Source organism: Triturus cristatus, chromosome 3_1, assembly GCF_964204655.1.
Source record: "Triturus cristatus chromosome 3_1, aTriCri1.1, whole genome shotgun sequence".
Taxonomy (NCBI): domain Eukaryota; kingdom Metazoa; phylum Chordata; class Amphibia; order Caudata; family Salamandridae; genus Triturus; species Triturus cristatus.
Genome location: NC_140583.1, coordinates 995,239,272 through 995,252,429, shown reverse-complemented (window position 1 = coordinate 995,252,429; position 13,158 = coordinate 995,239,272). Strand labels below are relative to the sequence as shown.

Sequence of the window (13,158 nt, the reverse complement as noted above, 5' to 3'; positions counted from 1 at the left end):
ACAGCCATGTCAGTCATTTGTATCTTTCCATGGTTACTGGCCCCTTTACAGCATGGACTACTTTCACCCCATGCCCCTCCCCTCCTGCAGTCCGATGCCTTCTCGCCGCCCACCGTCCCTCATCGCCCACACGCATTGCCATTTGCAATGCAATAGGTCTTGCGTAAATGCGAGTCCTATTGCATTGCCAATGCATGTTTAGCACCCTGCCGCCTCTTCCTCTCCCCCTCTGTGCCTTCACAGCAGTCCCCAGTTCTCGGATTCAGGTGCCCGCAAGCACAGCCTCAGGTAGTTCAAAGGCCGGAGGCGCCCTGCGATATGTTTGTTTCCTCTCCCAGTCCTCTCCCAGTCCTCAGATCGCCCCTTCCCTGGCTGACACCGTGGTCACGAGAACAGCTGGGCTGAACGTTGGGTGTGTGCGTGCGTGTGCGCGCTCCTGCCTCCTGACGTGTGGTCGTACTCTGGCTTTGGAATACAAGCTTCCCATTGCAAGCATGGGTCGGGCTCCATGTTGCCGTTCTCAGGTAGTGCTGGCTGCCGCCCTGCTCCTTCTGGACAGTTCCTGGAGAGCGGCGGTGTGGGACGCCTCAGGTGACACCAGTACAGCTCCTGCCCGGTCTGTGGCAAGCTGCCTCTCCCTTCCTGGACTGTACCCAGATCCATCGCTGTAGAGTTGTTGCTCTAAGGTTTGTTCGAGCAACGTGGGTTTTGGAACCCAAGGATTGACTTTTATAGAGGCTCACAGGATTAAGTTTTGTTGCGGAGTTTTAACTGTATGTGGTGCCTTGTTGTTGAATTATGCCGCATCGAAGCAGCTGCCTTTTTATTTATTTATGTCCGGTGGTTTCGCACCTTCAGACGAAAAAGACTTTCTCTTTCTCTTTCTGTCCGGCGAGGTTCTTCGTGCTCCCTGGGTCTTCCCAGTGTTATTTCATCTTATGCTTCAGGAGGAGGCTATTGTCATCCTTCATCTGTTAGCCTTTTCGTTACCCCTATCTGCTTGCCAATGTTTAATAATGTATGGCTCGTGCTCACCATGTGTTGTTTTACTTTGTATATTTGATTTTGCTCTGGCAAGTATGTTTCCTTTTATAATAAGCGGTGTTATGGATGTAATGCCATTATGTATTTTTATTATCTTTAGGTATTTACGTTGATGATTGACATATGAATGCAACATTTATGTTTTAGGGTTTGTTAAATAACACGCATTACAGACTCGGCTTTAGGCGACAGAGCTGTCACTCAAGCACCAGCGCTGTCCAGGCCAGGCTTTGGACATGAACTGTGGGGAAGTGCCCCAAGCAGGTTCCTGAATCTTGTCCGAAATAAATAGAAATAAATAGATGCAACATAGGTGACATCACAGGGAGCGCCTTCTCCCGACATCTCATCCAGTGATGTCACAGAAAACGGCATAACACATCGCATTTCTGTGATTCACCATAAATATTGTGAAAATTGTTTCAGGGGTTCATTGCAAGGTAGGAGCCGGACTCCTGCAAAGTTGGTGCAGACAAGCAGAGCCCCACCCACACTAGCTGTGGCCGAGCTGTTTAATTTAAGGCCATGCACCCTCTTGACAAACATGTTCCCGTTCCCGTTTACATGGTACTTTGCTTATTTATTTATCAAGCCCACATACGCTATAGCTTCTTGACGCCATATCAGTCCTGTCGAGAGGATATTTCTCATAAAATTGGACAGAATTTGAAGAGGAGATAAAACAGAGATCCAGAAAAATACAGTGTCAAGAAGTAAGAACTTCTATTGGAACTATTCAAACCTAAGATTTGAGCTTTCTATGAAACTTTAATAAAGAAGATTCTTGGCACAATGACAGTGCTTTAGCCATGCGGGGAGACGTTGCAGGCGGGAGCTAAGGGTGTGGCGGCAGGTCTGCACAGCCAGGCCGGCCTAGCGTACCATCCTGCTCCGTGAAGTTAGATACTTAAGCGGGTGCCTCTTCTTAGATATAAATTAATGCCCCTCACCCACTGACAGGTGTCTCACAGTGTGGGCTGGGGTGGGGGTATTTATAGGATGTTTCTATCTTTGACCCAAGTAATTTACATGGCAGTCACACCCAGTAGAGATGCCAGCAGAGGGCCTCCCTTACATTGTGTGGCCTCTCAATGGCAATGCCTCCACTGCTGTTCCCTCATAGGAATCAATGCGTTCCTTCTCAAACTAAACGAGATGGGTGAACAGAGAGGAGGGTGGAGGGAATGTCTGCCTTTTTTGGTGGATGTCATATCGGTACCCCCCTCTAAATGAGGTACAAATTGCTAAAAACATGTCACTCTCACCTACCTGACAGCAGCCAGACACAATCTTCCTGTGATCAGAAAGTCATTGTACCGTAATCCTCCTATAAAGCGGTGCCTCCCTAGAGCCCTTATTTAGAGGTCAGTTCCATAATAATAAATAATAATAATATGAAATTTATAATGCGCTCAGCTTACCCGGGGGCATCCCGGCGCAGATCAACGCTGCCAACATTGGCATTTTTATTTCTTCACTCTATTTCTGCTGACCTTTAAATAAGGTGCTTAGTCTGTAGCCCCAGGGACTTCTCCACCTTTATACGGTTAAACTACCAGTGAATGATAAGCAACTCTCGATGGCTTTCTGAGTCGAGGACGGACTGTTAGTCACGAGATAGACTGCTGGCTAAGAGACCTCTGCAAAAACAACAGTTGATGGACAGAATGCAGAACAATGTCATACATTCACCCCAGTACAGAAATCTGGGCCTAAATCCATCGTTTTTTTGCTCACCATGCCGTTCCAGTTTGAACCCAGCCATATGCAAATCAGTCTTGACCCTGTGCCTCATGGGAACAGTCCAGCCCGAACTGCCAAGCCAGGTCCTCCCTGGACTGGAAACAAGCATCCTAGGACCGGTTTCGGGGTTTCACCCGTCTTCAGCCAGGATAGCCTTGTTCCAGTGGCATGGAGAGCACGGGACCCACATCTGGGCATACCCTTCCCACTCGGGGTGAAAAATGCAAAAACAACAGTTGATGGACAGAATGCAGAACAATGTCATACATTCACCCCAGTACAGAGGTCTGGGCCTAAATCCATCGTTTTTTTGCTCACCATGCCGTTCCAGTTTGAACCCAGCCATATGCAAATCAGTCTTGACCCTGTGCCTCATGGGAACAGTCCAGCCTGAACTGCCAAGCCATCCATCATCCCCCCTTTGGTATCGCTTTGTTCGCCCTAAGTTGGCAGGGTATGCCCAGACGTGGGTCCCTTGCTCACTTTGCCACTGGCTTCAAGGTAGCCTGGCTGATGAGGGTTATGAACCCGAAACCGGTCCTAGGATGCTTGTTTCCGGTCCAGGGAAGACATGGCTTGGCAGTTTGGGCTGGACTATTCCCATGAGGCACAGGGTCAGACTGATTTGCATATGGCCATGTCTGAACTGGGGTGGTGGAGTGAGCTAAAGAATGATGATGGATTAAACCCAGATCAGTTGACTGGGGGTGAGTGTTTGATTTGCTCAAACGCTCTGTCCATCATCCCCCCTTTGGTACGGCTAAGAGACCTCAGCCTCTTATCCTTCTAATGGTCGATTAAATTGAATAAAAGTGACACAACAACAGAAATTTATGCATGCGCCTTGAAAGTGGTTCAGATGGGCTACTTTTCTTGAGAATGCACTCGCTGGAGTATGAGGAAATGTAAATTTGTATATGTATTTCAGGCTGCGCAAAATGTGAAATAAAAACGTGAAATACTATTTACATGCTGTTGCTTTTTTCTTGAGTTATGCAGTTAGTTCTTCTCAGGAATTTGTTGGCAGTGGTTTCCACCTGTGAAAGCTGCAGTAGTAGTTTTCAGAATGCAGTTTACCTCCACCGCCCCTGAGCTACTCCTCTTGACCTCATCCCCACAGACTGTAGTCGCCCACTTATTCTTCACTCAGCTCTTATTTCCTTATCTCTGACCCTCGCCACTCTCGCCACAGGTTATCCTCTCCCCCTCATCCAACTCTGTATAGCCCAGCCCTTCTTCTCCTCACATTACATATGTATCACTTCATTTTTCCCTCATTCTCAACCACTGACTTATTGCTTCTTCCTACTTTTCATTCCCTCAGCCGTTCTTCTCCTCCTGGGGCCTCCTGCTCTGCGCCACCCCCCTCTTCTTGTCTTTATATCCAGTTGTTCCTGTATCGTAGCAAAGGGTGCAGCATACTGCTTGTTAGGATGGGCGTGCACCTTCACTATCATAGAGATCAATGCCAAAGGAAAGACAGCATACTTGTAATGATGTAATAAAAGTTAAGTGCCACACTGTACTCCTTTGCAATAAGGAAACTCAGGATGCATGTTAGGTTATGAGTGCGCCCCTCTCTAGGTGTAAGCAAAGGAGTATTAAAAGAATATCTGAACTTCTAAGTGGCATATCAACTTGTAAGGGTCTCCAATGTTATCTTTGGCTGTCTGGTGATTAGAGGGTGTTAAAGAAAGTCTACCTGCTTGCCAATTCATGTTTAAAAATAAAAATATATATGTGAATCACAGAGACAGGCGACAACCCAAAGGAGCATAAGATGCACAGGCAGAGATAAGACTCAGTTATGTACATGGCTCCTATGTAGGTTTATAGGATTCAAATACAAGAACAGCATTCAGGTAGGAAAAGAATAGTAAGCTGTCGTTGCTGAGCAAGCTACTGAACTTTCTCGCTTCATGTGCCAAGCATGGAAATGAGGCATTGCATGTCATAGATGAACATAACTTGAATGCATGGTTAGGATGAGCAGGAAGATGGCTACAGAGGTGCACTGAGGCAACGAGTTTAAAATTGAAAACAGACTCTCGAGTGTCTTGGACTAGACTAAATAATATAAACTCTGTTTTCCACTATTATGTCTGTAATAGGCTTTTGTCCTTTTTAGGTCGAGCATCCAAGGCCTCTTGTATATACTATAGTATATACTTATTATATACTTATATGTGTATGTACTTGGTGGGCTCTGGAGATTATCCCTAGGACGTATCTGCTTCCACTTAGGGACTTTCTTTCTGTTCAATTGCCTCTATTTAACTGTCTTGATAGAAAACGACCAGCAGAGGTCAGTAAAATACCAGAATTGCTTTCTGCTTGTTCAACTGCCTCTATTTAACTGTCTTGATAGAAAACGACCAGCAGAGGTCAGTAAAATACCAGAATTGCTTTCTGCTGAGGGACTTTCTTTTTTATTAAATTTTTGGCAACTGCCTCTATTTAACTTTCTTGATGGAAAACAACCAGCAGAGGTCAATAAAAAACCAGAATCACTTTAGCATTCTCTAGATTCCAGTCCATAGAAATTGTCCTCCACGAGCACCCGTAGACAATATTTTTTTCAAATCTAGTATTTTCAGTGATATGACCACCAAAGGGCCAGATTTTATATTAAAAACAGGGTTTTAGACTATACCATTTCCCGCTGAAAGGCAATATTTCTCTCCATGTGTTCCCATACATGGCGTGTCACGCTGTTTGGTGCTTACTTTCCCTCCATGTTAAAGAACAGTAGATGTTTCAGCACCCAGGCTAATGTGCTGCATAGCTAAATACATATAAGGTCCCAAAGGCGAGACCGATTGCATTGCAAATGCTTGTTTACAATGGCGGCACCCGCACCTTAGCTTTAAACATCTTAAGCTAAAACACGGGTGCCGCAATTGCTTCCAAAGTAAAGAAATAGAAAAAAAAAGTGCATTTGTTTTTAGCTTAATTTCTTTTTGAAGCAATTGCGGCACCCACACTTTAGCTTGAGATGTTCAAAGCCTAAGCGCGGGTGCCGCCATTGTAACAAAAGTAAACAAGTAGAAAAAAAAGCGTGCAGCCCCCATTTTTTCTCTTTGCTTACTTTTGTTAAAATCGCGGCAACCACGCTTTAACTGTAAGCTTCGTAAGCTAAAGCACAGGTGCCGCGATTGCTTCAAAAGTAAAGCAATAGAAAAGACGTTTTTTTCTATTACTTTACCTTTTAAGCAATCACGGCACCCGAGCTTAAGCTTTCGATGTTTACAGTTAAAGCGTGAGTGCCACAAAGGTCTCACATTCACGAGAGTTTGAGGTAATGGCATTGTAAATGACAATGCCTTTTATTTATGTGTTTAGAAAACCTGCAAGCGATGTTTCCACACCGCTTGCAGGTTTTCTAAACACATAAATAAAAGGCATTGTCATTTACAATGCCAATACTTCAAACTCTCATGAAATCGAGACCTATGCATTGCAAATGCTTGTTTATTGCCTTGTACTTCGGTGGACACTGTTAGGTATGTGGCGTTCCCGATGGGGTTCAGGAACTGCCATTGCTTTCCCAGGATTCTGTGGAGAAGTTGTAACCATGTAACCTGGGCTGGCACAATGAAGGGTTCATCTGCGGAAGCTGTAAGCATGGGCTGTCCCAGCCTGCTCACTGCCAATACTGCACCTTAAATGAGGACGCTGCAAAACTATCTGGAGCCATTGCAAGAAATTCATCATAATTGTTTTCAAATACGAATCCTACTTTGAGCCCACTACTGAGCTGGTAGAACTATCACTCACAAATAAGTGCATATTTAATGTGAAGGGAACTTATGTCTGATCTACCACTAGACCCTGTCTGCTTCCTGGGCTCCCTATCTGTTAATTTGCATATATCTACAGGAGGACACATGTCGCCTGCTCCCTGCTGCACTGCTCGAGGTGCCGAGGATCTGCTGCTTATTGTGTGATTGTGTGGCACACTTCTGCCGGCCCTGCCCCCTTGTAAAGTAGGCATGAAGGCCTGCAGGTAGGAGTCTGATTTGTTGATGCGCCTCCCTTAGAATCTCTGTTTCAGCCCATGTCTCTTTCTTGAAATCTTGGTGGCGCTCTGCCCCGGTGTCCGGGCTGGCTTTAGCCTTGGTGGCGCCCAGTGCGACAATCTCTTTTTGCGCCCCCACGTCCCATGACCACCTCCTCCTAGTCTCTCACTACCACCTGCAGAAGTGCCCCATATCTCTCATATTTCCAAGCACTGCGCCCCCCCCTGAGGCCACATCGCTCCCCACCACAGATCAGAGCCCAGTGCGGCCGCACCAGTCGCACAGCCCTAAAGCCGGCCCGTGTCCATATTGTCGGCTTGCTGTTCCATGCAGTGCTTGTGTCCCCTTCTTCCTGTCTCTCTGTCCCAGCGTCAGTGTCTTTAATCAGTGCCAGTGAGTTCATGTTCCATTATTGGTGTCTCCCAGTTACAGAATGACTGTCTATTTGTCCCAGAGTGAGTGTGTTCCTGTCCCAATGTCAGTGTCTCTCTGTCCCAGAGTCCACCTGAAGTCTTGCGTACTTGTATATGTAGCTTGTCCTCAGCCTGCATCCCTACACAATTACACAGCTTATTTACCCCATGTGTGCCTCCCTGTATAGCGTCTTGTAACCCAGATAGATGTAGCACCTTGGTATCCTTATTAAGTCTCGCCTGAGCCAGCGCTTTACCGCTGCTCTGGCGAGAGTTTTAGTAAGCGGGTTTTGGAAGTGCTAACCTAGTGGCTTTTTCAGGCCTCCAGCTTGCGTTTGCGATGTCATGCACGCGCACAGCTGCTATCCTGGTTTCTAGCATTCCTTTCCTCGCATGGCCGGCTTTCCTCCCCCTCTCTCACCCGCTCCTCCCCCTCCCTTACTGCACAGAAGATCGGTTTCATTCTCTGCCTCTGCTAATTACTTTCACTTTCGCAGCGCCGTCGAGGTCTGTCTCGTGAAGTCTCTGGTGGAACTCGCTCACATCTGTCTCACTTGTTTATTTAATTGCGCGCCACACAACTCCCGGCCGGGTCGCTCTTGTTGCTTTACTTGTTATATCTTTTTTTTTATACTTTAGGCTTTGTGCTCTAATACGTTTGTGGTTGGATATTCACATCTGACAAAACACGACAGCTCCAGAAATGTCTGTAGCGATGTTACAACACGCAGTGTGCCTGATCATTTATGCGTAATAGTGCAGTAAAAATGTAAAAATCCTGTCACTGCACCTCACGAGGAAACTGTCCCTCAACGAATAACTTGTTTTCAGTGACCGGTCACAACTCTCCCAGGGAGCTCCTATCCTATCTCCGTTTGCCAACAGGACTACCCCCTCCGTCTGTTATTGGCGCTCACTGTCACTGTTCGATGACACATAGGTGCTGCATAGCTCGTACCGCCCACCGGCGCTCTTATCTAACCAGCCCTTTCTCGCCCCACAGACGCCCGGGCTCCAGGTTACTCACTCCATGTTGTGGTCGCGGGATTGCTACCCCTGTCTTTATGAGAATGCAAGAAAGATAGCTTTATGTAAAGAGCAATTTCATAACCGACACACACATTTTGCGTTTGGGAAATATGTTGTGTGGGCCATGCCAGTGTCAGAAGTGAGTGTAAGTAAAACTACAGACTCCGTCCCAACAAAATCATCTTCGAGGGACAGAAAAACTAATTTGGCAGGGGAACACAGGCTGCTGTCCCTTCTTTTATCACCCATGGACATGCAACCAGCTGCAAAGTGCCCACTGAGAAACCTGGCAGGTCCCTCCCTGCACACAAGGCCAAACATCCACCCAATAAGTCACACCCCATCAAATAAAACAAGCATTGGCATAGCCAATAGGCCTCGCCTTTGGGACCTTATAAGTATTTAGTTATGCAGCACAATATCCTTACTGAAACAACATTAACTGTTGCATGGCTAAACACTTATAAGGTCCCAAAGGCGAGACCTATTGGCTATGCCAATGCTTGTTCTTGATGTTAATGTGCCTTGGTATCCTATATCCCAGCTGTGGCGTAATGTGTAGCTCCTTGAAATCATACCTATTCATTTATGTAGCTGCTTGATACACCGTGTCCTTGTGTTTCTGGGATAATGTCAAGACGACAACTGTCACGACAGAGCATACCATAGCAGAGAATCCTGCACAAGCTACAGTAGAAACGTCAGCAAAGAATGATTTACCTCTGTATTCAATGGGACATTTTCCTTCAATAAGGCTCATAAAGTTTGTATTGGGCTTTATGGTAAGGATTAGGCTCAGGGTTAGAACAGGCATGTTGGTGTTTTTAAGTCAATGATTACTTTGAAGGCAAGGATTAGAGGAAGGGAATGACATAGTTAAGATTAGGAAAAGACCAACATTAGGAGTCAGGGGTAGGTAAGGGGTTAGGGTAAGACTCAGGAAAAGGGATGAAGCTCGGTTTAGGGTTAGGGCGGGGTTCAGCGGTAAATAATGGTTAAAAAGAGGTTTTTGGTGTGGGTTAAGGTTAGAGAGGGCTAATGTAAGAGTTGTAGTAGAAGACATGTTCTTAACTGTGGAGGTCATAGTAGAGGGCGCATCATTTTGACAAGCATTGCAGGTAAAACAAAAAATGATTTGAGCTGGAGGGAAGATAATTCAGTGCCATGGAATTATGTGTCATGATAGTGATCACTAGCTGTAGCGCCTAGAGGACATCAATCTCTATGTATTAAGTTACCTTACACCTGAATCCATTTGGGTATAACTCCTTGACTGAGGCCAAAGGTAGATGAATAATGAGGCTGGAGCATACCACACATGAGAGGGGAGAGCACAACATCCGAAAAAGGTGGGGCATCACCTAGGCACATAAACAGAGGAGCCTCGTGTCTATGGCACGTGGCGGATGAGAGGACATCAAGGGACAAAAGTCTGAGCGGGAGACACACAAAGATGAGCGAATGGAGTAAAGGGCAAGAATAACGTGCGGGCCTCAGATCACCAGTCAAAAGTGAAAGGTGAACCAAAACACAAGATGGATGACAGAGGAAACCAAGATAAATGGTGGATTAAAGATGTGACTAAGGTACCATTCCAGTGAACAAGTGGAAGGATGAGAATAAGGCCCCAGCCAGCTGGGATAAGACAGAAGCTGGATAAGAGGAGAGACAGGCTCAAGTAGGAGAAGAGAGTAGTTCGAGACACAGGAAGGACGAAAGAGGAATGAGGCACATGATGACTGGAAGTGACGCATCAAGTAGATGAGATTGCAATACACGTATGTGGGCTCTTAACACCCTGTAGCCGACGGTTCGCCTCTCTGATGCCCTGTGTCTGTTATGTACACAGCAACTTTGAGGCAAGTTTCCATTAGAAGTGTATGTAATCTCTTGAGATTCTTTGGCTTCATACTTTTCTCTGGCAAAAATATCTCTTCTAGTGGTGGGTATTGAAGGAAGTAGGGGTAGGTGGTGTGTGGGATGGTATTGTCTTTAATTGGTGGGAGTGACATTAATCTCTCCTCATTTCTTGTTGTGTGCTTTTGAGCAGGTCCAGGGCCGGCAAATTGTAAGGAGCTGTTATCCAGCGGGAACACACTCAGTGGATGGTACACAGTGTACCCGGTCGGTGGGCGAGGGATGACTGTCTTCTGTGACATGGAGACCGATGGAGGAGGCTGGCTGGTGAGACAAGCGGGATGGGACTTGCTCGACATGTGCAAAGGATCAATATAAGGGGCAGTTGTCATTTCATGGAGGTCTCAGGGGGAGGAGGACCAGAAATTTGGGACCCTCCATCCTCCACAAACAACCCAAACCACATCACATACTTGTAGAGGAATGATTGTCATGCACACACACGTTATTTAATGAAGCTTCCTTGAAACCAACATATTCCTCAAATGATGTCAAATACTCAAAATTTCCCCCTCAATTTACAGATTTCGATGAATTAAGAATTTCTTAACCTACTGAACCCCGAATGAGGATTTAACTTTTTGGGAAATATACTATAAGATATACTAAAGTAGAAAGTAGTAGTCAGTTAACAGAGTAACTGAGAATTAGGGGCAAGTGCCACAATGAGAAGCTACAACACATGAATTCTAAAAACATAGAACATTTTCCCTACTCAAATCACAACCAACATATGTCATAACATGATGCATATTTGTAATACATAGTTTACCCTGAAGGGGTGGCTCTGAAATAACAGATGGCTTTTGCTACTCAGTTCAATAGTAATCATTTGATAAACTTCAGAAATATTCGAACCTGTGACCAAGAGGTAAAACATAGATCTATGTATTGTATCATTTTGTCTACTGAGCCACCAGACCCAGCTATAACCCACAACATAACCCACCATCCCCCTAAATTAAGAATTATGATATATATCTTCAATCATGCTATGTTATGCTATTTGCGGTTGTAGTGTGCACATTCTGCCAATGGTGAGGCCTTGTAGTGCTTATGGCAGTCCAGTGACTTTCCACTTGGTTCTGGTATTTCATTCGCAGAATGGAGCCTGATTTCCCTTGTGTTAAAGTGTTAGGGGAAATGTATTTCTATTTTTTGTTAGGTGGTTATGTCCTATTCAGTGAGATGTGGGTCTATGTTAATGTGTGGCATATCATGGTAGGAAGCTCTGTTGTGGACACTGTGATAGCTAAATATATACCAGGTATCTGGACTCCGTTGGGTATGTGTGGTTTATTTTCTCTAATCTGTCATGCAGCAAAGTGTGTACTGTTTATTAGCGATTTATTTATTTATTTATTTAGTGTGGATTTATAATGTGCATGGCTGCCACAGCAACAAGGCGTCCCAGCGCAGCACAGGGACCAGAAACGGGAGCTTAAGAAAGTCGAGGCAATTAAATGGTGGGAATGGGACAAAGCCATGTCTTCAAGGCCTTACGAAAAGCCAGGTGGTTACAAATGGTTCTAATAGGGGTCGGAAGTGAATTCCACAATTTTGCCGCCAGGCAGCAGAACGAACGTCCCCCTGCCCTAGCCCTCCACACTCGAGGAGTGCAGACCATAGCTTGATCAGCAGATCGCAGCGGGCACTTGGGAACATAGGCCTCCAACAAATGGAGAAGGCCCGGCGGAGCCTGTCTTGCTAGGATCTTATGTGAAATGCACAGTGCTTTAAATTGTATCCGTTTATCCACTGGCAGCCAATGGAGTTTGGGGAGAACCTGTGCTACTGAGCAGTGCTTGGGTAGCGAGACCAGAATCCGTGCTGCCGCATTCTGGACCCTCTGGAGGCGCTTTACGCTGGCCGTTGTTGCTCCCAGATATAGGCAATTGCCGTAGTCCAGTCTGGATAAAACAGATGCCTGAACGATAGTCTGGCGCACCGAAGGAGGGAAGAACCAGAGCAAAGGCTTTAGACCCCGCAGGAGTCCAAAACAGACCCCTGCGGCAGCTTTGGTTTGTTTCTCAAAGGTCAATCCCCGGTCAAACCATACCCCAAGGTTTTTTACGGTATCCTTGGGGAGTGGGGCAGGTTTTAAGCGGTCCGGCCAGTAAAGATCGGACCACAGCTCCCTGTCCCTCCCGAATAGCAGGATTTCCGATTTACCGGAGTTAAGCTGCACTCAATTAGCTGCCATCCAATCGGAGATAGCCAGCAGATCGTCCTTAAAATTGTCTAGATTGATGGTACATTTCCTAGAAAAGGCTATCACAAGTTGGGTGTCGTCTGCGTACGACACCAACGACAGCCCCCTCCCCTTCGCCAGCTCTGCCAGAGGGCTGACATATAGGTTAAATAATAGAGGGCTCAATATGGAGCCCTGTGGTACCCCCTGATGTGAGGAGAAGGGGGGTGCCAGGACCTGAAAGGATCTTTCCGATAGAAATGATTTAATCCAGGCCAAGGCTAGATCCCTGATCCCGATATGCTGCAGGCGTTTCAGAAGTATTTTATGGGACACCGTATCAAAGGCGGCACTTAAGTCCAAGTGGACCAAGGCCGCTGAGTCCCCTACGTCTAGACTGCTCCTAATGGCTTCCGACACGGCCAAAAGCACGGATTCAGTACTATGCCGGGGCCGGAAGCCATGTTGCTCAGAGTCAAATATGGCGTGTTGCTCAACAAAGTTAGCCAGAATGGAATTCACATGAGCCTCCGCCACTGTAGCCAGGAAAGGTAACTGAGAGATAGGTCGATAGTTACCCGGTTCGGCAATGTCTAGGGAAGGTTTTTTCAACTGGGGGACAACTTTTGCATGTTTCCATGCCCGTGGGACTGATGCCATTGACAATGACAGGTTAACCACATCCAGACACACACCTGAAATGGAAGGATAAAGCTGGTGGAAGCGAGTGGGAGTCACTGGGTCAGCTGGGGAGCCTGATTTAATTTTTGAGCATAATGCCTCAAACTCCAAAGGCAGGATG

The 13,158-nt window shown here is 46.2% G+C and overlaps 1 protein-coding gene across 1 annotated transcript in view; it reads left to right on the top strand.

The window, feature by feature from the left end:
* FCN3 (ficolin 3) overlaps positions 1–13,158 on the top strand; it is an 89,368-nt gene that overhangs the window by 20,489 nt on the left and 55,721 nt on the right. The window contains exon 5 of the mRNA XM_085645679.1: positions 10,299–10,432. Coding sequence (XP_085501805.1) covers positions 10,299–10,432 — 134 coding nt within the window. The remainder of the gene's footprint in view (positions 1–10,298; positions 10,433–13,158) is intronic.